The sequence below is a fragment of the Bufo bufo genome, chromosome 4 (assembly GCF_905171765.1).
Source record: "Bufo bufo chromosome 4, aBufBuf1.1, whole genome shotgun sequence".
NCBI lineage: Eukaryota > Metazoa > Chordata > Amphibia > Anura > Bufonidae > Bufo > Bufo bufo.
Window position 1 is genome coordinate 567,390,852 of NC_053392.1, and position 27,880 is coordinate 567,418,731.

Here is a 27,880-nt window from a genome sequence, read left to right on the forward strand (position 1 = left end):
GTGGTACTTGTGGTTCGCCGCGGGCATCCTCCATTGTATGCATTTTGCTGGTGATTGCCATTAGCAACGGGCCACAAGTGCAGGATTTGCTCCCCTGTATATATGCACAACTGCATGTGGGTTTGAAGCACCTCCTGCTAATGCCAACCTATCTTCTTAGTTTGTATATACAGGGAGTGCAGAATTATTAGGCAAGTTGTATTTTTGAGGATTAATTTTATTATTGAACAACAACCATGTTCTCAATGAACCCAAAAAACTCATTAATATCAAAGCTGAATATTTTTGGAAGTAGTTTTTAGTTAGTTTTTAGTTTTAGCTATTTTAGGGGGATATCTGTGTGTGCAGGTGACTATTACTGTGCATAATTATTAGGCAACTTAACAAAAAACAAATATATACCCATTTCAATTATTTATTTTTACCAGTGAAACCAATATAACATCTCAACATTCACAAATATACATTTCTGACATTCAAAAACAAAACAAAAACAAATCAGTGACTAATATAGCCACCTTTCTTTGCAAGGACACTCAAAAGCCTGCCATCCATGGATTCTGTCAGTGTTTTGATCTGTTCACCATCAACATTGCGTGCAGCAGCAACCACAGCCTCCCAGACACTGTTCAGAGAGGTGTACTGTTTTCCCTCCTTGTAAATCTCACATTTGATGATGGACCACAGGTTCTCAATGGGGTTCAGATCAGGTGAACAAGGAGGCCATGTCATTAGATTTTCTTCTTTTATACCCTTTCTTGCCAGCCACGCTGTGGAGTACTTGGACGCGTGTGATGGAGCATTGTCCTGCATGAAAATCATGTTTTTCTTGAAGGATGCAGACTTCTTCCTGTACCACTGCTTGAAGAAGGTGTCTTCCAGAAACTGGCAGTAGGACTGGGAGTTGAGCTAGACTCCATCCTCAACCCGAAAAGGCCCCACAAGCTCATCTTTGATGATACCAGCCCAAACCAGTACTCCACCTCCACCTTGCTGGCGTCTGAGTCGGACTGGAGCTCTCTGCCCTTTACCAATCCATCCACGGGCCCATCCATCTGGCCCATCAAGACTCACTCTCATTTCATCAGTCCATAAAACCTTAGAAAAATCAGTCTTGAGATATTTCTTGGCCCAGTCTTGACGTTTCAGCTTGTGTGTCTTGTTCAGTGGTGGTCGTCTTTCAGCCTTTCTTACCTTGGCCATGTCTCTGAGTATTGCACACCTTGTGCTTTTGGGCACTTCAGTGATGTTGCAGCTCTGAAATATGGCCAAACTGGTGGCAAGTGGCATCTTGGCAGCTGCACGCTTGACTTTTCTCAGTTCATGGGCAGTTATTTTGCGCCTTGGTTTTTCCACACGCTTCTTGCGACCCTGTTGACTATTTTGAATGAAACGCTTGATTGTTCGATGATCACGCTTCAGAAGCTTTGCAATTTTAAGAGTGCTGCATCCCTCTGCAAGATATCTCACTATTTTTGACTTTTCTGAGCCTGTCAAGTCCTTCTTTTGACCCATTTTGCCAAAGGAAAGGAAGTTGCCTAATAATTATGCACACCTAATATAGGGTGTTGATGTCATTAGACCACACCCCTTCTCATTACAGAGATGCACATCACCTAATATGCTTAATTGGTAGTAGGCTTTTGAGCCTATACAGCTTGGAGTAAGACAACATGCATAAAGAGGATGAGGTGGTCAAAATACTCATTTGCCTAATAATTCTGCACGCAGTGTATAGATTTCTGGAGGTGTATAAACTCCTATTTAAATGTGCCTGTTTTCCATCTACAGGCCACATTTAGGTGCACCTGTGAGGCCTGGGACATATCAGCAAGTCTTGAGTGGGACTCACAGACTCCTCCCTCCTCCCATTGCAAGCATGGCCACATGCTGGAGGTAACTGGTGAGTTGTTTGTGAGTCGGCCTTATGCTCCTGTAATTTGCCCACTGGCTCCTGGTATCGCCCATACGGCTCAGGTAGGAGAGTGTAGGGTCCCGGGCTACTTGAGAAACCTTGTCGTGGTGTCCGGGCTTAGACATGTTCTACACCGTAGGACATGTTGACTAATCTCTCAATTTTAAAATCAGTTTGAGGATTTAGTGATTCTGCAGAGTGCACCTGTGTTTGTTATTGTTTTGTTATATTGGGCACTATAAAGGGCATAATATCTTCGAGCATTATACTTACTGGGGGTACTCTAGAGGATATAATACCTACAGGGGGCACTACTGAGGGATTATTACTACTAGAGACTCTACAGGGGGCCATTCTAACTACTGGGGACACTATAGGAGGCATTATACCTACATGGGGCCCTACAGAGGGGTTATTGTAACTACTGGCTACATTATAGGGGCATAATATTTACTAGGGGCACTATAGGGGGCATTATACCCACTGAGGCAATACAGGGGGTATACCTGCTGATGGAACTATACAGGGCATAATACCTACTTGGGACACTAAAAGGGGTATAATACCTGTGGGCATAATTCATACTAAGGGTACTCTAGGGTGCATAATACCTATGGAGGGCACTATAGGAAGCATTATAACTACTGTGGCACCACTGGGGGCATTACATCTACTGGGTGCACTACAAAGGGACATAATACCTACTAGGGGCATTACTGGGGAACATTATAAATACTGGGGACACTATAGGGGGCATTATAACTACTAAGGGCACAACAGGGGGCATTACAACTACTGGAGGTACTAGAGTGGCCTATGTAATTGCAGGGAAAGTTATACCTATTAGGGACACTACAGTGGGCACTTTACCTACTGGGGCATAATCGGGGCATTGTAAGTACTAGTGAGCACTCCAGGGGGCATTGTAACTGCTAGAGAATAGACGTTGCTTGAAGCTGCAGAGGGTGTCTGCTTGCTGTTTAGCTCTATTCAATGGGCTAAGGCGTGAGGTGATCTGTTGCATCCAAAGTGAACTGCCGTGGCAGAAAGTGTGGCAGTTTCAGAAGTGGTATAGGCGGTGGATTTTGACAGCATCAAAATCCACAGTGTAAACACACTCATGCACACAACCGTATGTATTTTGCGGTCCGCAAAAAACATATCCGAAAAAATACGGATGACGTCCGTGTGCATTCCATATTTTGCGGAACGGAACAGCTGCCCTCTAATAGAACAGTACTATCCTTGTCCGTAATGCGGTTAATAATAGGACATGTTCTATTTTTTTGAGTAACTTCTGTTACAGAATGGACACGGAAAGAAAATCTGTTTGTGTGCAAGAGCTGTAATGCTGTAGAACAGTCTTCCACCAGAACTGGTTACCGGCTCCAAGGGAACAAGATAAATAATTATAATAATATTATACAGAATACTTGGTCATTACTACCAGTTACTACAAATGTTTAATTGTCATAGCTACATAACAATAAGAGTCAAAGGATTTTCTTTATTTTCTAGAAAGAAGGTCCAGGACCTGGCGACTATAATCTGAAAAGCGCCTCCTCTCCTAGTATTTCATCAAGCTTTAAATCCAGTGTGCCCAGATTCAGCTCCTCATACAGTGTAAGTTTAAAAATATGTAAAAGAAAAATTATATTGCATTACTTTTCTACATATAGATAAGGTATAAGCAGAGGGGCATTAGCAATACTGCAGGGTTAGGGCTCATTCACACGGTCTCCAATGCACGGGCACCATCTGTGTGGCTGCTGCGACGTATCCAGACCCATTCAACTTGAATGGGTCCGTGATCTGTCCACACCGCAAAAAAATAGAACATGTTCTATTTTTTGCGGTGCGGAGGCACGGACAGAAACCTCATAGTGCTTCTGTGGGGCTCCGTGCCTCCGTTCCGCACGGACCTTCCGGACTGTGGACCCATTTAAGTGAATGGGTCCGCATCTGTGATGCAGGGTGCACATAGCCGGTGCCCGCATATTGCGGGCCGCAATACGGGCACGGCCGAACAACGGCCGTGTGAATGAGCCCTTGAAGGGGTTGTCTGGGAATTGTTTATTAGTTATCCCCCAACCTAGTGAGACCTGTGAAGACAGCTAAACTTATGTGCCCCTCGACGCCCAGTTCAACCTTCGTGGCTCTCCGGCTGACTTCACCAAACTTGTGGTACCACCTGTAAACTTCCTGCATGGATGTGGTCACATGCGCCTCTGCAGCCAATGACTAGCCTCAGAGGTGACATTTCCCCAAGCGGCATGTGACCTAGCAGTGACATGCCGCTTGGGGACATTGTATTACAAGTGAGGGCCATGGGGCCCGAATGGAGGATCGGTAAGCAAGTAAGTATAGCTTTACTGGTCCGTTGGGGGAAGGAAGAGTGCTGAAGGCATCTAAAAAACAAACAAAAAAAACCTGAAGTCTTCCAACATTCCCTGCTTGTTCATTGTCTGCACAGAGCCTGTTCTGATGACTCACTTTCTGGGAAGTATAGTCTTTACATCAGCCACTTCATGGCCATTGTTATCAGTTGTAGTAAAATGTCCGGTTTTACTTATGTAAAGTATTCTGGGACGGCTGAAACACTGAAGTCAGTGCGTTGTTAAAATCACACTGGGTAACTTATATAGCGAAGTGATTGGCAGTCGCTTGGATGCGAGGAAGTGCAGTTGGTAGGACGCCAACATTTCAGGACTAGTTTACATGGAGTGGCCTTTATGCTGCGCTCCATTTAGTGGCAGTGGAGAATGGCAGCTGTTTTATTATCAGGTGCTAAGCCATTAGAGCAGCTGCAAATTACACATTTCCTCTGACTGCCGACAAGCAAACAAGTTGTATGCCCTCATAAAAATGTATGTACTCTCATAAATGCTTCTGGCCTTCTCTGGGCTACGCACAGCCTCATATTCTCTTGCACAGTTATGTTTTTGCCTGTTTCTATACATGCGTTATTTTTACTCCCACTTCATTCTAATGTTATTATTTTTGGGGGTAATAATATTTCTTATTTGTCATCAATTATTTAGCAAAAATACTAATAATTGTTAGAGAAACAAACCCAGCAAAGAACTCTTAAAGGGCTTGTCCAGCTTTTACTAAGTGATGGCCTATCCGCCTCACATTCCCTCTGTTTGGGTGCAGTATACTTGCCAACGTTTTAGGTGCCCCTGGGAACGCACAGTCACCGCTCAGGGACGCCAGCTTATGGGTGGGGTTTACATTAGCTCCACCCATGTTGATGAGGAAAATCAGAGACAGTCCCGCCAAATTTAGGACAGTTGGTAACTATGGTGTAGCTCCGGCAACGGAAATACAAAGCTCAGTCAACTGCATAGTAAACACAGCTCGTCACTACAACGCTGATCCCATTGATTTCAATGGGAATAATGCTGTAGTAAAGAGTACTGTGTAGTTCCAGTGCCAACTTCTGGCGTCAAGGAGTACACCCAAACAGCTGATGTGGTGTGTCGATCCCCCAACAATCAGATAAATAGTACTGCTTTTCTATTTCCGTGAGCCCCATAGAAGTGAATGGATCGGTGACCGTGCTTGCGTGTTGCTCTTCGCATTCACTTCTATTGAGCTTCCGAAAATAGCTGAGAGTGCTGCTCCCATAAAAAATGAACGGAGGGCGGCAGTGCGTGCACGTTCCACTTTCCTTCACTTTGCAGGCTCCGTTCTAGATATAGGTGCTGTTCCGCGAGGTGGGGCCCGTACCTACCAGACATTGGTGGCAGGGGGCATAACTACCATAGCGGCAGACCATGTAACTGCTATGGAGCCCAGGGCAAGAGGGGGCACAGTCTTAGTTGGGATCATCCCCTCTTCTACTGGGGGTGAAAACTTGGTCAGGACTCTACTACCCTCTTCTAAAGCAGGCATGCTCAACCTGCGGCCCTCCAGCTGTTGCAAAACTACAACTCCCAGCATGCTCAAACAGCCTACAGCTATCATCCTACAGCAGGGCATTTTGGGAGTTGTAGTTTTACAAAAGCTGGAGGGCCGCAGGTTGAGCATGCCTGCTCTAAAGGAAAAACTTTTAGCAAATAAGGCAGTGTAAAAATGGCCCAAGGGTCATTGAAAAGGGTTTAGGCAGAAACCCTTCTGTCCTGTGTGGGGAGCCTGGTTTGATCCTTGCTATGGGGCCCTTACTTCTCTATGTATGCCACTGATTGGTGGCATATCCGAGCGATATGCCTCCAATGTATGAGATGGGCCGACCCCTTTAAAACTCAGAATGGGGTCATATTAAAATTTCCATGGCAACTTTTATACATTTTACCACTGACTACACCTTATGTCTGAGTGGAATGGACCCCCTTAGTTGTCGGGCCCCATAGCAGTTGCTATACCTGCTACCATGGTAATTTCGCCCAGGGTAGTTATGCCTCTGTACCACCTCTGGGCTGTCATGCGCTGTAATATGGTGCCCATATCTCTCTACTAAGTATTTACAATTAGTCATATAGACTACTTTTTGCCTTGTTTTAACATATTGTTTTTCTGTTAGTTTATGTAAAAATCTGACAGAATAAAAATTGTGACGTGTGTATAGAGACGTTTGTATACACCCCTGAGGAGCGCTGTATGGTGGCCACCGAGTCCCCTTGTAAAGGCTTTCTGCTGTGTTCATGAAGACTGTCAGGTCCCTTTGGGCTCTGCTTCTGCCTCAATTTAATCCAGATAAGACTAAAAATAACTAAAATTTTATACTAGTATTCAACCTGCAAACACAAACCCCGTGCCAACACCCCGTGAGTCATAAAAGAGCAAGGGAGAGGCGCAGCTGCAATTTGGACAAGGGCTGTAACTTTTCAGGTATAAATACATTTATTTATCCAATATTAGTAATGTAAGCACACTACTACTCCTCTCCTCCCTCTGCAGTGCATTCAATAGAGGCTAAACAAAGGTGCAACATCAAATGATTACCCACAGTTATAAACATTACCTCTAGGCAACGCATTCAGCGGTAATTTGTGAGTTAATTATTGTTTGGTGAGTTAATGACTAGTTAATTAACCTGTCGCTGGCGTTTGCTTATTGTATCATATTTTCTATAGAGTTGTTTGGTTTGTAAAATCAATGAAAGTTAGCATATGGCTCATTTTACATTATTGCGGCACCACAAAGTGAAAACATTAATTATAACGCGGCATGTAAGGTGTCGTTAAAAGTGGAGAATGGAAACATCTATAATTTGATTCTTGGTTTTAATCATAGCTTGTCTTTATTGGCACGGATGTCTAGTAAGGAGAACTGTGGAAAGGTTGCTCTGGGCTTCTATTGCATTAAGAAGGATCTTGGCAATAGAAGACTGGCACGGTAATATATACTGATGCAGCAGAGCTGAGGCTGTAACATAGTAACATAGTATATAAGGCCTAAAAAATAAATTTGTCCAGTTCGGCCTGTTATCCTGCAAGTTGATCCAGAGGAAGTAAAAAAACAACAACTATGAGGTAGAAGCCAATTTTCCCCACTTTCCTTCCCGACTCCAATCAGGCATCAGAATAACCCCCTGGATCAACGACCCCTCTCTAGTAACTATATCCTGTAATATTATTACACTCCAGAAATACATCCAGGCCCCTCTTGAATTCCTTTATTGTACTCACCATCACCACCTCCTCAGGCAGAGAGTTCCATAGTCTCACTGCTCTTACCGTAAAGAATCCTCTTCTATGTTTGTGTACAAACCTTCTTTCCACCAGACGCAGAGGATGTCCCCTCGTCACAGTCACAGTCCTGGGGATAAATAGATGATGGGAGAGATCTCTGTTCTGACCCCTGATATACTTATACATAGTAATTAGATCTCCCCTCAGTCGTATTTTTTCTAAAGTGAATAACCCTTTCAGGGTACTGTAGTTGCCCCATTCCAGTTATTACTTTAGTTGCCCTCCCCTGGACCCTCTCCAGCTCGGCTATTTCTGCATTGTTCACAGGAGCCCAGAACTGTACACAGTACTCCATGTGTGGTCTGACTAATGATTTGTAGAGTGGTAGGACTATGTTCTCATCACGGGCATCTATGCCCCTTTTGATGCAACCCATTATCTTATTGGCCTTGGCAGCAGCTGCCTGACACTGGTTTTTACTGCTTAGTTTGCTGTTCACTAAAATTCCTAGGTCCTTTTCCATGTCAGTGTTACCCAGTGTTTACCATTTAGTATGTACGGGTGACTTGCATTATTCCTTCCCATGTGCATAACTTTACATTTGTCAGTGTTAAACCTCATCTGCCTCTTCTCTGCCCAAGCCTCCAATCTATCCAGATCCCTCTGTAGTAGTATACTGTCCTCATCAGTGTAAATTACTTTACACAGTTTAGTGTCATCTGCAAAAATGTATATTTTGCTGTGCAAGACTTCTACAAGATCATTAATAAATATATTGAAGAGAATAGGGCCCAATACTGACCCCTGAGGTACTCCACTAGTGACAGTGACCCAATGCCATCCGGTCCTGGCGATTTGTCTATTTACATTTTTTTAAGTCGCTGTTGTACTTCTTCCTGGGTCAGACAGGGCACTTTTAATGGGGAATTAACTTTTACATTCTGCATTTCATCTGACAGTTTAATTTCTTCAGTGAATACAGTGGAGAAAAAAAATAATTAATCGCTTTGCTTTCTGCTCATCGCTCTCTGCAACTCCCTCCTCATTACTCTGTAAAGGGACGACACTTTCAGATTTATACTCTTTACCATTTATATAATGGAAGAACATTTTGGGTTAGTTTTACTGTCTTTGGCAATTAATCTCTCGGTCTCTAGTTTGGCCACTTTGATTTGTTTTTTACATATTTTTTCCTTATAGTTTTTCAGTGCTTCCTCACCACCCTCCTGTTTAAATGATTTAAATGCTTTCTTTTTGTTATTTATTGCCTTCTTTACAGTTCTATGTATCCACATTGGTTTGTTCTTGTTCCTTAACCTTTTATTCCCATAAGGTATGTACCTCTTACAATTAGATTTTAGGATGCTTTTAAAAATATCTAATTTTGTGGCTGTATTTTTATTTTTGAGGACTTTGTCCCAGTTAGTTAGGCCTATGGCCTCTCTTAGTTGGCTAAATTTAGCTTTTTTGAAGTTTGGTATTTTTTGTTCCTCCCTGAAGAAACACTCTTTTGAATGATAATTGAAAGGTTATTACTTTATGGTCACTAAATTAGTAATTGTCGTCATACTGTTGTTCATAAAACCGTAGGATAGTATACCGATAATATTTTATGCATAAGATATTAGTATATGCAGTTATATTTGTTTGTAATCTTATTTTTGGGAAAGTATCATCACCACTATCTTCCCCTGTTTATAGTCTCTCTGTAAATGTTCAGAAAGCTTCCCTGTCACAAACAAATCTGTGTAGTGTACAACAGAAGATGGAAGGGGGAGGAGGGAGATGCAGCTTCACATTCAGTATTTCAGTGAAATAGCAGGAAGGTGAGAGGTGAATAGAGTGGAAAGGAGGAGACTTTTTGGGTTGCAGGAAGAGCCAACTCACCCCGCAAATAAATTGGGAGAAAAAGGTACTAGAAACCAGCAGGAGAATGGAAAATAGCCAAAATCTACATGTTATACACAACCAAATAAAATACAATATTAATAGGCCATCTCTACATTGACAGCCATGACCAAAATTAGGACTTTCAGCAAAGACAAGCCCTACTATCATGTTATAAAACCCTCATTTGGAGAAAACCCTTTTTATAAAGGCCCTCATACACTATAGGCTGTTGTCAGCAAAACCTGGCATTGTAGGCTGGTCTGGCTAACAGTCTAAAGTATATGGGTGCAGTGACCCACTGGATCACTGCTAACAGGTTAATGCTATAATGCTGTAGATCACTGCTAAAGGGTTAATGCCATAATACTTTGGTTCATTACTTTAAAATGTCTACTGTTATGCTAACTGTGATCTGTGTATCCTGCAATCCAGGGAGGAAAAAGTTATTCTGGCAGTATTGGTAACAGTTGACGGGTAATAGGCTTGTCCCATTTTCCCCTGTCTAGAGTAGTAGAGAGTTCCTCTGAGCAATTTAGGTACAGTGAAGACCTGTTTGATGTGTGCTCATGCAAAGTGGGCCAAAACAGAATCCTGCTCCAGGAAAACACTATTCCTGTGAAAGCTGTCACAAAAGCAGCTCTGCTAAGGATAAACCTCTGAAGAAAGAAGCATTGAATTTTTGCAGATGGTTGAGTACCAAAAATGTATTGTTTGGACAAGACAGCAAATGTAACACAATCTTACAGTTTTGGACTTTACTGCATGTAGTGACGATTAACTGGTTTCAGCATCTGCCACACTTCTGAGATGGACTTGCCATCTGTTCTAGGACTGTACCCCGCTGCTGGGAACTGCAGAAATACAGAGAAAGGATTTTCACTCCTTTGGTCATTTGAAAATATTGTATGGTATTTCTAGAGAGAGACTTAGAGGGGAACAACATACTGCTTATCCCTAATACAGATCCTTCTGTAAAAGTATTGCTTTGTGAAATACTGGAGTATTGTGCCTTCTGCCTATAATTGCACTGTGACACCCATCATCCTCAGTAAAGAGACTGTTTTCACCTTTCCTCTTGCCTTGCACTCTGCCAACCATCCACTATCAAGGCCACCACCAGTCAAGAGCCACAAGCCTAGGGTGTGACCTGAGGGGAACAAAGGGTGCATCCCTCCATTCAGTGCCCGTCCAGCTCAGGAGAGCGCTGGAGCTGGGATTAGCTACTGTGAGGCCTACAACCACTTTCATTGCCTCAGCCACCACTCCCATCCTCTCCACTCCTCGCACCTCCCCTTGTAGGCTGGCACACTGCATGGAGAGCTCCTGACTCTCCCCTGACTGATGATGTTTCAACTCCTGATCCTTTTAATTTCCTAAGGGATAGACCACCAGATATATTTGACAGCAGCTTTTTCATCTCTACTCATTGAAAACACATACAAGCATTGCAGAGGAGTCTAGAGTCAGGGGGAAGGAGTTGACCTTTACCTGATAGACCACACTGATGTCATAATGGCTGTGCAAGACTTAGATACGGAAAGGACCTGCTTAGTACTTATTTATTGCTACCAGGGGAGCAAACAGAGTATTATTTTTCTGCAGTTAGCGGGACTGGTTGCTATCTTGTTGGGTCATAAAACACTGGACACATTATATGCCATTGTATCACCATGGCTTTGATAATATGCAGTGTAATTACCGTTGGCTGAGGAGTGAGCAGGTCCTTTTGCTAAGCATGAACTGAACATATTTGGATAGCATGTAGTAACACATTGTGTGGGTGACAAGATACCACGTCTTAATCCTCAGTAAATTTGAATGGGCAATGTACTGAGTAATAACCCTGTGCCTTAGTCAGCCTTAGGTCTTAGTCATTGACTAAGTCATCTTCTACTTGCTGCAGAAAACAATGGCAAAAATAACCAGTTGAACTCACGTGACTTGCAGATCGAGTTTTCTTCAGCAACAAAACAAACATAAAGCCTTTGGAGATAATGTCCATTGAGACAAAGACAGCTAATAGCCTGCTCGACAGAGACATAGCCTAGAGTGGTTCGAATGGTGGTCTGAGTACATGTTCTGCACAGATCATTACCGTGAAGGAAGTCATTTTTCTGCTTACAAGCTGGCTGGAATGAGCCGGTCTGGCCCAGCAGTTATACCTTCCTCCTCATTAGCAGATAGGTTTTCAGGCAATGCAGAGGCCAACATGTTAATCCCTCAGCTGTCTGAAAACTTAGCAACAACCCAGCAGCAATATGTACGAACAACCTGACAATAGAACGACATCACTATCATGTTTTCTGGGCAAACAGAAAGGTTTATGCTTTTGAACAGGGTACAAATAAATGCAGCTTGCTTAAAAAGAACACCCAATAACAATGATAGACCCTAATAAAAAATCAGAACACATATATGTTTCCCAAATATCATAACAATAAAATTATTTTTTTATCTAATGGACAAAATGAAGACAAGGGCTACCATCACCAATAAACCAACCAGAAGCCACCTTGCTTCAGACAACCCAGTGTAATGTTGGCATATTGGTTGCATCACATGATTGCCTATTTAAACATCTCCATTTGCTATGTATAGGTACATGAACTCCTTGGAATAAAACAAGGTTGTGTCTTACTGTATTTGCTATGGACAGAAGATTTAGGAGGTTGTCACTCTATAAGTCTAACACTGCAGCATGGGACAACCTGAAGGAGTGCCCTTTGGTGACAAATACCTGTGCAGAACTTCATGACTAGCTAACAGCTAACTAGCTAACACTTCATGACTAGCTAACAGGTTTTGTCATTAAGTGGCAAAACCTATCACCAAATAATTTTTGCTGTGGGACCCTTTCTCATATAGTGATACTTGATCATTTGTGAACCCTTCAGAATTTTCTATATTTCTACATAAATGTAAGCTAAAACTACATCCGATTTTCACTCAAGTCCTAAAAGTAGATAAAGATAACCAAATCAAATAAATGAGTCAAAAATATTAAACTTGGTCAATGGTCATGTCTATGAGTGGCAAAAGTATGTGAACCTTTGCTTTCAGTATCTGGTGTGACCAACCTGTGCAGCAATAACTGCAACTAAATTATTTACATAATTGATCAATTAGGCAATTTTAGCTTGTTAAGGCTTTCACACTTGCGTTTGGGGTTCCGCTTGTGAGATCCGTTTGAGGGCTCTCACAAGCGGCCCCGAACTGATCAGTTCATCCCCAATGCATTCTGAATGGATAAGGATCCGTTCAGAATGCATCAGTTTGGCTCCGTTTCGCCTCCATTCCGCTCTGGAGGCGGACACCAAAACGCAGCTTGCAGCGTTTTGGTGTCCGCCTGGCCGTGTGGAGCCAAACGGATCCATCCTGACTTACAATGCAAGTCAATGTGGACGGATCCGTTTGACGTTGACACAATATGGTGCAATTGCAAACGGATCCATCCCCCATTGACTTTCAATGTAAAGTCAGGAGTCCCTATTAATATACCATCGGACCGGAGTATACCAATCCGATGGTATATTTTAACTTGAAGCATCCCCATCACCATGGGAACGCCTCTATGTTAGAATATACCATCGGATTTGAGTTAGATCGTGAAAACTCAGAACCGACAGTATATTCTAACACAGAGGCGTTCCCATAGTGATGGGGACACTTCAAGTTAGAATATACTAAGAACTGTGTACATAACGGCCCCCTGCTGCCTGGCAGCACCCGATCTCTTACAGGGGGCTGTGATTCGCACAATTAACTCCTCAGGTGCTGCACCTGAGGGGTTAATTGTGCGTACCATAGCCCCCTGTAAGAGATCAGGTGCTGCCAAGCAGCAGGGGCCAGACCCCCCTCCCTCCCCAGTTTTAAATTCATTGGTGGCCAGTGCGGCCCCCCCCCTCCCTCCCCAGTATTAAATTCATTGGTGGCCAGTGCGGCCCCCCTCCCTCCCCAGTATTAAATTCATTGGTGGCCAGTGCGGCCCCCCCCCTCCCTCCCTCCCCAGTATTAAATTCATTGGTGGCCAGTGCGGCCCCCCTCCCTCCCCAGTATTAAATTCATTGGTGGCCAGTGCGGCCCCCACTCCCCTGTATTAAATTCATTGGTGGCCAGTGCGGCCCCCCCTCCCTCCCCTGTTTTAAATTCATTGGTGGCCAGTGCGGCCTCCCCTCTCCCCCCTAATTAAAATCCCCCCCCCCTTCCCCTCATTGGTGGCAGCGGAGAGTTCCGATCGGAGTCCCAGTTTAATCGCTGGGGCTCCGATCGGTTACCATGGTAGCCAGGACGCTACTGCAGTCCTGGCTGCCATGGTTACTTAGCAATAAATAGAAGCATTATACTTACCTGCGCTGTCTGTGGCCGGCCGGGCGCTCCTCCTACTGGTAAGTGACAGGTCTGTGCTATAAGCAATGCGCCGCACAGACCTTTCACTTGCCAGTAAGAGGAGCGACCAGCCGGCCACAGACAGCACAGGTAAGTATAATGCTTCTAAAATTGCTAAGTAACCATGGCAGCCAGGATTGCAGTAGCGTCCTGGCTGCCATGGTAACCGATCGGAGACCCAGCGGGGGGGGGGGGGGGTGATTTTAATTAGGGGGGAGAGGGGGGGCCGCACTGGCCACCAATGAATTTAATACTGGGGAGGGAGGGAGGGGGGGGCCGCACTGGCCACCATAGAATTTAATACTAGGGAGGGAGGGAGGGGTAGCCGCACTGGCCACCAATGAATTTAATACTTGGGAGGGAGGGGGGCCGCACTGGCCACCAATGAATTTAATACTGGGGAGGGAGGGGGGGCTGCACTGGCCACCAATGAATTTAATACTGGGGAGGGGGGTCTGGCCTCTGCTGCTTGGCAGCACCTGATCTCTTACAGGGGGCTATGGTACGCACAATTAACTCCTCAGGTGCGGCACCTGAGGGGTTAATTGTGCGGATCACAGCCCCCTGTAAGAGATCGGGTGCTGCCAGGCAGCAGGGGGCCGTTATGTACACAGTTCTTAGTATATTCTAACTTGAAGCATCCCCATCACCATGGGAACGCCTCTGTGTTAGAATATACTGTCGGATCTGAGTTTTCACGATGTGAAAACTCAGATCTGAAAAAGCTGTTATGCAGACGGATCCGTTCTGAACGGATGCAAGCGTTTGCATTGCATTATAGGTGCGGATCCGCCTGTGCAGATACCAGACGGATCCGCACCGAACGCAAGTGTGAAAGTAGCCTAAAACAGCTTTAACTCTGTTATGTTGGTAGGTTTCCTAACATGAACTGCTCACTTCAGGTCATTCCGTAACATTTCTGTTGGATTAAGGTTAGGACATTGACTTGGCCATTCCAAAACTTTATTCTTCGTTAACCATTCCTTGGTAGAACGCAGTGGCGTAACTAGAAATGACTAGGCCTCACACTAAACTTTTGAACGTCCCCTCTTCCTTTGCACCCCCTACTTCCGTGCAACCCCCACTCCTGTGAGTAGTTAAGATCGCTCTCTCAGGTCAGGCCGCCACTCCATCTGTTTTCTACATGTATAAAATATATTTTATGTCACTCTATTTACTATCACTGTATATAATGTCATTGTATAATACTGTTGAGGGGGCCCTGACCATAAAATATTTTAGACCTCCTCCTGGGGGGGGCCCCCTTCTGAGGTCGGGCCCCAAAGCTGCTGCTTCCCCTATAGCTACGCTCCTGGTAGAACGACTTGTGTACTTAGAGTCGTTGCTTTTCTGCACTACCCATGTTCTCTTAAGATTCAGCTTATGGACAGATGTCCTGACATTTAAACTTTACAATTTTCTGGTATAATTCCGAATTCATTGACATATCAATGATGGCAAGCCATCCTGGTCCAGATACAGCAAAACAGTCCCAAACTATGATACTACCACCACTGTGTTTAACTGATGGGGTGAAGATTTTATGCTGGAAAGCAGTGTTTTCCTTCTCCAAAAATAAGGTTTCTCATTTAAACCAAAAAGTTTTATTTTGGTCTTGTCTGTCCACAAACATTGTTCCAATGGGCTCCTGTTTTGTCCAGGTGATCTTTATCAAACTGCAGACAGGCAGCAATGTTTTTTCTGCAGAGTAGTTCTCCTTGCAACCCGGCCATGTTGTTCAGTGTCCTCCTGACGGTGGACATATGCACATTAGCTAATGTGAGAAAGGCCTGTAGTTGCTTAGAGAATACGTGTCAAGATTTGAACCCCGAAACTCCTGCATCCCAGGCAGTAGTTCTTCGTACTTGAGCTACTGGAAATTCTAGACCGCACCTTTCCTGAATCTGATGGAAAGTTTTCTGCCCCTTGATAGTCTTGCCTTTATTGCCTAATTAACTCCACTCTAGGACTTCCTATTTAAGCCCTTGCCACTTCCTCCTTGCCAGAATAGTGTGCTTCCATCCTCTAGTCCTGCTACTGCTCTTACAAACGTAGTGCTTATTTGTGTACAGGACTTAGACTATTACTTGACTATGCCTCTGCCTCACACTACAACTATTGCCATTCATCTGTGTACCGAACTTGGACTATTACCTGATTATGCTTCTGTCTCATGCTACAATTATTACCATTCACGTGTGTACAGAACTTGGACTATTTTACTATGACTTGTCACTGGACTCCTACCTTGCTTTCCAGACCTTGACGATTCCACATACCAGGTGTGCAATTGTGTTAATACTATTACAATATCTTTGGCTTCTTTGTGACCTTGCTGACTATAGGTCGACCACTCCTGAGGAAGGTAATAATGGTCTTGAATTTCCTCTATTTATATACAATCTTTCTGGCTGTGGATTCGTCCAAACTCTTTAGAGATAGTTTTGTAGTCTTTTCCAGTCCGATGAGCATCATCAACTCTTCTTCTGAGGTCCTCAGAAAGCACCTTTGTTTGTGACAAGACACACTTCCACAAACGTGTTTTGAAGATCAATCTTTGTTCTTTTAATAAAACAGATCACCCATGCCGTTGACTAAAAACACCTGGCTCTAGTTTCACCTTCAAATTATCTGCTAATCCTAAAGGTTCACATACTTTTACCACTTACAGACATGTGATACTGGATCATTTTCCTCAATAAATAAATAAATGACCAAGCCAAATATTTTGACTCATTTATTGTATTTGATTATCTTTATCTACTTTTAGGTCTTGTGTGAAAATCTTTAGGTCAAATTTATGCAGAAATACACAAACTTTCAAACACCACGGTATATGCAAACTACTGACTTAAATGAGTTGTCTGGCTGCTGACAAATTTTTAAATCCAGCTCAGATCAACCTAATACTATTAATCAAGGGATTCTCACCTTCCCATTCCCCCATAACCTACTGTTCCATTGCTGGTCTCCAATTCCTGTTCCATATTGGGTCACTGCTGGGGCCAGTAATTGTCTGTGTGGTCATCTTCTGCATGTTAAGAGAGACCAGAAAGGGGAGGTCAGTCAGGCACCCAGTCAACATTAGAACTTGCTAGTTCAGTGGGTAATGTGTAATGCTATATTCCCCCTGTGGTGGCACAGCACGAGAACGGAACACTCGCCGACCAGTTCTAGCATAACTTACAGCTGATCACTGATGGTCCCAGCAGCTCAATACCCTGTCATCAGCTTACTGTATAATAGTTAGAAACTTATAACGCAAAGAGATAAAAGTCCAATGGACATGAATACTTTTTATAGACATCCAAATTAATATTTTGTGACGTGCTGGGACAGATAAAATTGCTATAACTACTCCGTTATTGTACGTTCCATTAGATATAAAGAGAACACGTAACAGACTGCCATTCGTAGCCACACTTGCTTTATCACATTATCAAGAGAAGAGGAAAGTTGCTATTTTTATTTTAGCTCTGATCATCTCCACCGGTGTCAGCGCAGAAGCTGGATTTCTCAAAGGGAATTTATTTCCAGCATGCGGATTCATTGCCCTCAGTATTAGTTGTTATTGCATAGTAGTACATTGAGGGAGAACGAGAGACAGAGCCAAATATAGTTGTCTTTCTTCGGTGATTCACTCTCCTGTGTATCATTAGTTACTTAAAGGCAAGCTGTGGTTCCACTGCTCCATGTGTCACTTTCGGCACGGGAGAAGTGTCAGGAAAATGTTAACAGTAGTACATGGGGATGTACAGATTTTTTTGTAAATGGCGAATTGCTAGCTTTTTCTATATGAACTAAACTGAGATATGGATGAGCACAGTACTTAAAGTCTATCTCCTCTACATCTAAGGGTTCATGCGCACGGCCATTGTTTGGGTCCGCATCAGAGCCGCATTTTTTGAGGCTCGGATGCGGACCCATTCACTTCAATGTTCTGTCTGCATCTGTTGCTCTGTTCCGTGGCCCTGCAAAAAAAATAGAACATGTCCTATCCTTGTCCACTTTGTGGACAAGAATAGGCATTTCTATCATGGGCCGCCCTCTCAGTTCCGCAAATTGCGGAACACATACAGCCAGCATCCGCGTTTTGCGGATCCGCAAAACACAGCGCGTTCGTGTGCATGAGCCCTAAGGCCCCTGTATTAGACAGCCTAATTTTGCCAGTCGATTGTTGGAAAGGAAGCGTTCCTTCCCGGCAATCGCCTGCTCGCTAGCGGAGGAGACAGATGCTATTACATGCAGCGATCTCCTCCACAGCATGGGGAGGAGCGATCATTATACCATTGCTCATCCCCATGCTGTGTAGTTATGATTAGACACAACAATCTGCTGCCGGCAAACAATCATTTTTAAACTTCTCAAAAGATTTGGATTGCCCGATGATCGATCGTTTGCTCATTTATCGGGTAATCGGCGGCAGTATTACACTGGCAGATCATCACTAACGATTAGCGATTATTGGCCCGACAATCTCCTGGTGTAATACAGGCTTTACTGTGCGATTGGATACAATCTTTTGTTTTCTGTTATCAATGGTTTCAGGTTATGCAGAGGTAGACTGTAGTTTTATGGATGAGATTACTTTATCTCACGTATCTCTGTTGTTGGACCCACCAGAGGAAATGATTCTGAATCTATAAACTCCATCCATACAGAACATGTGCCCATCCACTTTTAATTGTAATATTTGCTGTTATCATTGTACGCACAGGGCATAAGGTATTTTGTGCTGCGCTGAGGTCTTTTGCTCTACTGGGGCAGTATTTTGTGCCGTACTATGCTGGCCCCTCATTTGCTATGCTGCCCCTGACATTTTTTTTCCCCAGGGCCACTTTAAGTTCCCAGTCCACTCCTAATAGATGCCCTAAATTAAAGGGGTCTGTCAGCATGACAGATTATAATATATAAATCAGTATAGCTATTGTCATTCGTATCTGCTATTACTCGTTGGCTGCTTTTCAGCTCTGCTCAGTTAGGCTAGGGCAGTTTCACACCTGTGATGTTAATTCTGGCAGGCTGTTCCGGCAGAGAACAGTCTGCTGGAATTCTCTGGATCTGGCACTGCAGGATACAAACGGAATGACTGCCTGCCCAATTAAATATATGGGGTTCGGCGGAGATCCGGCCACATTCTGGCAAACAATGCAGAGAATTGGCCGGGCACAAACTACTGCACGCTGTGTCTGTAAAGAATAAATCAAGGCAACTGGACTTACTGTAGATTTCTTGAAAACGTTTCACTCGTTCTTCCAACTCTGGGAGTAAATATGTAACTGAATCAACATCTGGTAATTATACCCAGCATGGGGTCAGAGGTCATTATACCCAGCATGGGGTCAGAGGTCATTATACCCAGCTGCACGCTGTGGTTTGTGTCCAGCTGATTTCCAGCATTGTCTACAGGAACAGCCTTCCTGAATTCACACCTAAGGTGTGAAACTAGCCTTAGAGATTTGATCTGTGACGCCAGTTTACCTGTAGTGCCTACAGGAAGTCTGAGATAGTCTGAGACACACCTTCATAAAGACATGGTTGAGTGACTTCTGTGTGGAAGAACATGACCTGACCTTAACCCCATCCAACACCTTGGGGATGACCTGAAACAAAGACTGTGAGCTAGTTATTCTTCTCTAACATCACTGCCTGACCTCAAAAATGGTCTTCTGGATTAATGGGCAAAAATTCCCAGAGGCACACTCCAAAGTCTTGTAGGAGCATGAAGGGTGGAGGGCAACTCCATATTAATATCTATGGATTTAGAAAGGGATGTCAGAAAAGCTCCTGTAGTTGTACTGTGTAGGTATAACAATAATTTTGTCCATAAACATGTAATAAATAAGTATATGACATATTGGCTATGAGATGGACACATTAGACATAGACGCACTTGAAAAATAAAAAAAAGTATACAGTATTCCTGTAGCACAACCCTCACCACAGAGCTGGAATGTGAATGATATAACATAATAGTAGAGCTTCTTAGGTGTTTCTGAATTAAGGGCACATAAGGCAAAGACCATTGCCGCACAGCCTGGAGCAAAACGTTAAAAGCCAGACAGGACACAATGTATTCTATCATGGGAACTAATGAAACTCATCTCTAGCCCCTTAATTTAGCCTGGATAGAGCCACATGTTCTCCAGATCTCTGTGCTTTCTCAAGCGTTTTGTGCTGCTGTTCGGATCACTTAACTCAAATTTTCTTTTTCTTCTTATTTTAGAAAACTCCCGGTCCAGGAACGTATGATCCAACGAGACAGTTACCGAATCAGCCACCCACAGTTGCCAAAATGGGTCGCATGCATGGCCTTTTCTTCCGTAATTCATTTGACTTTTAAATTGTGAATCATAGAACATAATTAAAGATTTGCTTCCTTCTGCTAAATGGGTTCTGCCTCTAAAATGTTAAGGCACTATGTATATACCAGGGTGAAGCTGACAGCTGCATATGACGAGTAATTCCAACTGTCCCAGATCCTAATGTACTTGGTCAGTCTAAATGTTGACGTGCTGCTCCCTCAGCTGCATCTACACATCCATTTTATAGATATGGATATCCCATCAGGACAATCCCTGTCCGTATGTCCTATTAATTGCCTATAAGGGGTAGGAAAACCCCGGCACACCAGCTGTTGTGAAACTACAACTCCCAGCATGCATACTTGCTCTGCTCTTCTAAGAACTCTCATAGAAATGAACGGAGCATGCTGGGAATTGTAGTTTCACAACAGCTGGAGTGCCAAAGGTTGCTGATCCCTGGCCTATAAGTAATAGTGATACACAGCTAGCAATCAGAACCTTGACTACGTCACGTGAACACCGGTCATCTCAGATGTCAGCCAGCACCATGCAGTAGATATGTGAATGTTGAGTCATCGCATGGCATCAGCTCTTCTGCCAAGTTGTGATTTTTGCATGAGGACAAAGACAATTTTATTAAGGCCTCATGCACATGACAAAAAAAAACTGAATGAATGGATCCAGAGTGGAGATGCAGAGTGTGATGCCCGTTGCTGTATTGCGGACCGCATTTGCGGATCCGCAATACACGGGCACCGTTCCGTGGTCATTCCGCAAAACGGATGTGGACCCATTCATTTCAAAGGGTCCACAAATCCGGAGATGCGGAACGGAACACTACGGAGTGCTTTCTGGGGTTCTGCTCCGTGCTTCCGCACCGCAAAAAGAGAGAACTTGCTCTATCTTTTTGCGGAACAAAATAATCACGGACCCATTCAAGTGAATGGGTCTGCGATCCCCATGCTCCTGCCCCACGGATGGTGCCCGTGCATTGCGGACCACAATTTGCAGTCCACAGCACGGGCTTCACACGTTCGTGTGAATTTTACTTTTCTGAAATGCTGATAAAAACATGGTCATTTTACTCATTTGCAACAGATTTTCAGTTGCCCAAATTTCTGTAATGTAACCTGCAGAAGTGTAAAGGCACCATTTTAGCATAAGTTCACCACCTTCAAAATATAAACAGCTTATGATTATTGAAGTCCCCTAATACAAAGGTATTATTATCAAAGTGATTTCACAGAATGAGAAAAAAAAATGCACACAGTGATGTCACAGTACACGGATAATGCTCAAAATAATGTTACGATAGAGGGTGAAGGTACATAGTGCTATCACAATAGTGGAATAATGTGCACAGTTATGTCACGGTAGAGTTAATGCAAACAGCAAGGCTTCAGAGAAGGGATAATGCACATAGCAGGGGTAACCATGAAGCTTTATAGATTAGAATAATATAGGGCCATATTCAATTTTCCACAGCCCCTTCCATCAGCCATATTCATTACGAAGTGCCTATTTTATCTGAGTGGAAATAAACCCCTTTAGCTGATCGGATCCATCGAACCTGCTATACTTGCATCCCCGGTAGGTCTGCCCACATGTATGGCGCCTTCCTTCCAGAGAACAGGATGAAAATGTAATATGTGTAGAAGCTTCCCTCAGGTATGTTGTGATCATGGGAGATAAACCGCTGACAGAGGGGTCTGACCGCACCTTATTCATCTTTCCCCATTGACATAAACACGTACATGTGTATGGCGGTGTGAGGAGACACAGCTCTCTCCTATCGTTAGCATGACCACCAGTCCTTAGTCCTTATAGCTACCTGGAAAGTCAGCCAGGCTTACCGGAGTGGACTGAAACTTTACTGACCAGCCCTGCTACGGTCATAGCATTTAACAAATGTTATTTGAAAATTCCCATTGCAATTGTCACATTTTTTATGTGAATTCATTTTCAATTATAGGGGTTCTCAGCCTAGGAGCCGAAAACTCCAATCGTTGTAAACTGTGCCTCATTAAAAAAAAAAAAAAAACACTCACTTGTTTCCAATCTTGCTGTTCTGGAAGTGGTTTGGTGACCACTGTGGCCAATTATTGGCCACAACATTTTAGCATATGTGACCATTGAGACCAGTGATTGGCCACCATAGTCACAGGACCAAGCCACTTCTGGCCCAGTGGGGACTGGAAGCAGCTGAGAACAGGGTAACTTCTGCACAGCAAACAGGTGAAATCTTTTTTGTTGGCCACAGGTTATGACAATTAGGGTTGTCAGTTTCTACGCTGGACAACCTCTTTAAACCGTGTTGCCACATTGATCATCTGGAAATGTTACAGCCATGTCACCTTCAACCTTTACAAAGAACTAGGGGACCAAAGTCATGCATACTATACTATGGCGGGAGGAGAGCCCGCACTAGTTGGCCAAAACCTCTTTGATACTCCATGGTGAAAACCTTGAATTCTATCTACGCGTTAACTACAACAGGTTGGGGAATTATCGCATGGAAATCGCCTGAAGAGGGAAAAAACAACAAGCACCTTTGTCCTGGGTGGAAAAACCAGCATCATAAAAAGGTGGTTATGTGGCCCTCTCTCTTCTGTATGCCACCATCGACCAATAAACATGGCTTATATGGAGGTAATGCAGAACTGAAACGTCACAGGGGGATTTACGACACTGCACCTTTAAAATAACATGTCGCTGTAGAAGGACTTGTTTTACCGGGTTACCAGAGCAACCTCCATCTTGAGGGAGAGCAGCTTTGGCGATGAGATACTTGATGTATTTTTATTTTAATTACTTTATACACAGTAGGACAGTAACGGAAATGAAATTATGCGCACAAGCAGCGAGAGGAAATTGATCTATACTAACCTTGCTGCTTACGGATTTGCTGAAGTCTTAAAATAGCACTATTATTTAATTCTTTTTTTTCTTCCAAACTTCTCCTGCAATGATAAAGAGGGGGTCATTTTCACACCTAACATCTCCATTCTCTATATGGGCCACAGTGTAATGTTTGGAGATGCTTCATTACAGTTATCTTTGTCAATGGGTTCATTTGTTTTTGAGATTTGTGATATATGGCAGGGCAGCGATTCAGCCTTCACAATTAATTTATTTTGTCAATATTCTTTTTAATCCTATGTTAAGTAATTAATTACCCAAAAGGTAAGATTAGGAAATGTTTACTGGGTACATATTGGCCCAAATGTGCAATTATATCTGCAATTCTGTAGGTTTCATGGAGGTAGGGTTCTGTAAAGGTCGGGGAACTCCATGGGGTAATATTCTTAAAGGGGTTGACCAGGCTACAGATATTAAGGACCTATCCTCAGTATACATTGCTGAGGATCTAAAAAACGGCACCCCCATCAATCAGCTTTTTCAGGCAGCCAAAAAATGCCACCAATGTCAACCACAATGCTCTGCAGAGTCAGTCACAATGGCTTGCTCCCATTCCCGTGACAGCAAAAATGCTTCTTCTTCTTCTTCTGCAGCAACAGAGGTGTGTATGACCATGCCATCCAGAGTGTTCCCCCATATAGTGCCTGGCATAGGGCCTCATTTATCACAGCTCTCTAATAGTAAGACTGTATTTGTGGCCCACAGCAACCAATCAGAGCTCAGATTTATCCGTAATAGATTGTTTGTACCCGGATAGTGCCACTGTAGGCCCGGCCCATATAGGACCATGTAGCGCAGCTTATCTCTGTATAATTGGAAGATAGGACAAAACTGTATTATTACCAGGGGCTTCCACGGGATGGTATACTTAGATCTTGGTGTCTTTTGTTATATATTCTAAATGAGTGTATATTAGTGCTCTTGTAACTATATCATCTGTATAATAAGGTGTTATCACTTCATAGGAAATATTAAACTTGGACTTGTATTTTAACTTTAGCTTCTTATTCAAATATAAAGCAAATGTTCATTGTCTGCTAGTCATGGAAATAGTTAAACCATGGGCTGGAAGATAATATCTAGGGGAAATGAGGTGGAATGATATCTCCCACAGGATTATCTTGCATTAGCTGTAGACTAGACATTGGATATTTTTAAATTTCAGCAGCTAAAATGAAAATGTTAGTATGTTGGTAAAAAGTAAAATCTACTGGAAGCCATCACCGCAGATGCTATGAGGTGAGCATGCAAATGTCGCTATATTGGAGGTCATCGTTCCCTTCTACAATAGCTGTTGCAACACCTTTCAAGTCTCCAGTGTTCAAGGCAAGTGGGAATGGGTAAGTGCCATTACATCTTTAAATCCTAACATTCCTTTACATTGCTTGGTTAGCCAACCATGATGGTAGATCCTGTCCTCACCCCATACCTAAACCTGAAGACCCAACACCAAACAAGGAAATCATAAACCATGTATTGTCCACCTGAAATCCAATCTAGAACCCAAATTAATCTCTAAAGTTCAAAATTCTCAGCATTTGGTTTAAGGTATATCTAATTTGCTGGTATCTTGACCCTAGACCCAAACCTAACCTGAAAACCGCAATCATCAATCATCTTTACCAAGAATCTGGGGTTGAACCCAGTGTAGGACTTTCATACAAAGTTTACTTTAGTATGTACCTTATTTCTCACTTTATTACTGTTATTTTTTATGGTTCCTTCCAATTAATTGCATTTAATCTGTAAGAAACTAAATGCATATGAATAATCCAATCCTAATACCAAGAACCTCAGTATGAAGGCATACATGGGTAATTATCGGGAAGGAGGCTTCCTAGGATAATTGTCCTGTGTAAAGGTGCTACAATTACCTCATGAACAAGCAAAACATGGTTGGGGCAGTCACCTACATCATTGTTTCTGGGCAGCAGATTGTGATGTGTAAACAGTGATCTGCTGCCCAGAAACAGTGAATGTGTATGAGGATGAGGATGAGCGATCACTCTACCAGCAGAGGTGATTGCTGCATGCAAAAAGCTGGAAATTATCGGCAAGGAAATGAGCTTGTCGGACATCCCATACTAAAACTATGGGTATAAATATGGAGTTATGCCCCATTTTGGAGCTAAAAACCCTACTCTTCTGGGAAGCCTGTCCATAAAATGTTGGAGTGTACTTGTGGGAACATTTAGCCAAAAGAGCATTTGTGTGGTCAAGCCTTGACATTGGATAAGAAGGTCTGGCTCACAATCAGCAATCTACCTAATTCCAAGAGCGTTGGATAGGGTTGATGTTAGGGTACTGGGAAGGCTACTCAAGTTCCTCCTCACCCCACTTGTCAAACCTTGTCTATATGGATCTTGGTTTCTGCACAGGGGAGCAGGTGTTAGCCGTGTTTGTCAACCTGATTTTTGGCAGCAAGTCCGCATTGTTTTTTGGATTTAGTTTTTTGTTTTTGGATTTTGTTTTTGTGGCATGCACCATGTTCACCTTGTTTCATTTTGGGATGAGTTGTAGTTTTCATTTAGGCTATTTTGGGGTACGTAATGTCTTTTGTAATCACTTTTTGTTTTGGGAGGTGGAATGGACACTAAACAAAAGTTTTGCCATTTTTATATTTTATATTTTCTTTACAATGTTCATCATAAAGGATAAAAAATGATATTTTATTCTACAGGTTTTTATGGCTGTGATTATACAAATTATATATAGTTTTTTTTTAGCCTTTTTTAAGATATTTATAAGCAAAAAAAAAAAAGTTACTTCATTGTTTTTATTTTTCAAAACACATACTTCCCAGGTGCTCCTTAGTATATGCGGCAGCGCCGCAAAAGATAGGGCATGTCCTACCTTTGTCAAAAACATGTGGATTGTGGACCCATTGAAATCAATAGGTCCGCACTGCAATGCAGTGCACACGGCGGATCTGCAGTTTGTGGTCTGCAAAACACAGCCATCACACAGTTGTGTGAATGCAGCCTCTTTAATACTGCCAAAACATGCAATTCAATGTCAAGGACACAACTCCTGAACCTGGGTCCAGTCATACGACAATCTGCCCGAGTTTCACACACAGCATTTTTTGTAAAAATGCCGCAGTTGTAGTGGTAGTTTTTTAAGCATTTTTTTTTTTTTTGCCAAAGACAGAAATAAATACAAAAGGAATGAGGAAGGACTTCTGCTTCTCCTTCCTGCTGGATCAAATTCTGGCTTTGGCTCAAAAAACTGCATCTAATGTTCTGGGTGGATATTCTGTGAATATATGTTATGTCACCGTTCCTTTTAGCTCAGAAGGGTTAATCTCACTGACTGAATGGAAACACTTCAGCGCTGCCAACACGCTAGCAGGCTGTATGTTAGAGACAGCGCAGAGAGAAAATTTATAATTATTCTCAATATATATCTGGAAATGCATAAATATTCACTATGAATGAGGTGAGAACAGCCAACCTCACAAGCATGTACAGAAAATAGCGCCATACAGTGCTAATATGGTGCACAACAGTGCACTTACCTTCTCCACTCTTCAGTGATCCTCTCCTCCTCGCTAAAAAGAGGCCTTGTGTGAACAGCCAGTTATTTTCCCGTTCAGATATGATGTCTATTTCGTAGGCCAAATACAATTTTTTAGCATTGGCACATAGAAAACATGAAAAATAATAAATATACTACAAGTACAGCTTCCCTGTCCTCTGGCTCTGTCACCCAATCCTTGCAAACCATAATGAACCACAACGCAATTCTATCTATAGTGACAAAATGCTATATGACAAAGAATGATCAAAGAAGGAGAAAAGAAGCTCAAGGTACCAAAAAGAATAAATTAATAAATAAATAATTAATAAATAAATAAGTATTTTATTATATCAAAACATAGTTAAAAATACATACAGGTGATGCCATGAACAAGGTGGTGGGAGCAGGGAAGAGGAGAGAACAGGCGCCACCCTGGGAGAACACACAGGTCACAAAGTACATAGTACAAATGAGTAATGGTCATGGGAAAATACTAGATACAATAATCGGCCCATAGACCAAATGTGAAAAGAAGATGTAAAATTATATAGGGTAAGGAAAGGTCAGTGAGGAAAAACAACCACGGCTGTAATACATAGTATGCTGAACAGGAAAATAAAGAATAATGAGTGGCCAGCAACTGAAATGAAAAAGCCAGGTGTGGAGTCTCAACACCGGCAACACTGAGCCGCGGGAGCAGGACTGTGACCTTAAGCTTACCTAAAGTGGACCTTGTGTGAATTGACAGCCCAGGATGACAAAGAATGGATGACATGGCCTTTATAATATACAGTGCCTTGAAAAACTATTCATACCCCTTAAACTTTTTCAAATTTTTTCACATTACACCCAACTTTTTGGGGGGATTTTATGTGATAGACCAACACAAAGTAGCGAGTATGTTTGAAGTGAAAAGAAAATGACACAGTTTTCAAAAAATTTTATAAATAAAAATCTGGATAGTGTGGTGTGCATTTGTATTCAGCCCCCCCCCCGAGTCAATACTTTGTAGAACCACCTTTCCCTGCTGCAAGTCTTTTGGGGTATGTCTCTAACAGCTTTATATGTCTAGAGGTTGAAATTTTTGCCCATTCTTTGCAAAATAGCTCAAGCTCTGTCAGCTTGGAGATCGTCTGTGATCACAAATTTTCAAGTCTCATTATTCGGGGAAGAAAAAGGATCAGACCTTCTCAATTCACACTAGAGGAAAGAGAGAAAAATCATCTGCAGACAGCACCCAAGGGAAATCAGGATATACCCCACATTTGGACACCATTATATATATCTACATAGCCTCTACCAAAAATGTA

General features: G+C 42.8%; 1 protein-coding gene across 1 annotated transcript in view; it reads left to right on the plus strand.

Annotated features, from left to right (window-relative positions):
- The window catches only part of STPG4 (sperm-tail PG-rich repeat containing 4), an 85,418-nt gene extending 65,227 nt beyond the window's left edge, over positions 1-20,191 (plus strand). Inside the window, 2 exon segments of the mRNA XM_040430184.1 lie at positions 3,434-3,538; positions 20,054-20,191. Coding sequence (XP_040286118.1) covers positions 3,434-3,538; positions 20,054-20,191 — 243 coding nt within the window.
- The last annotated feature ends 7,689 nt before the right edge of the window (positions 20,192-27,880 follow it).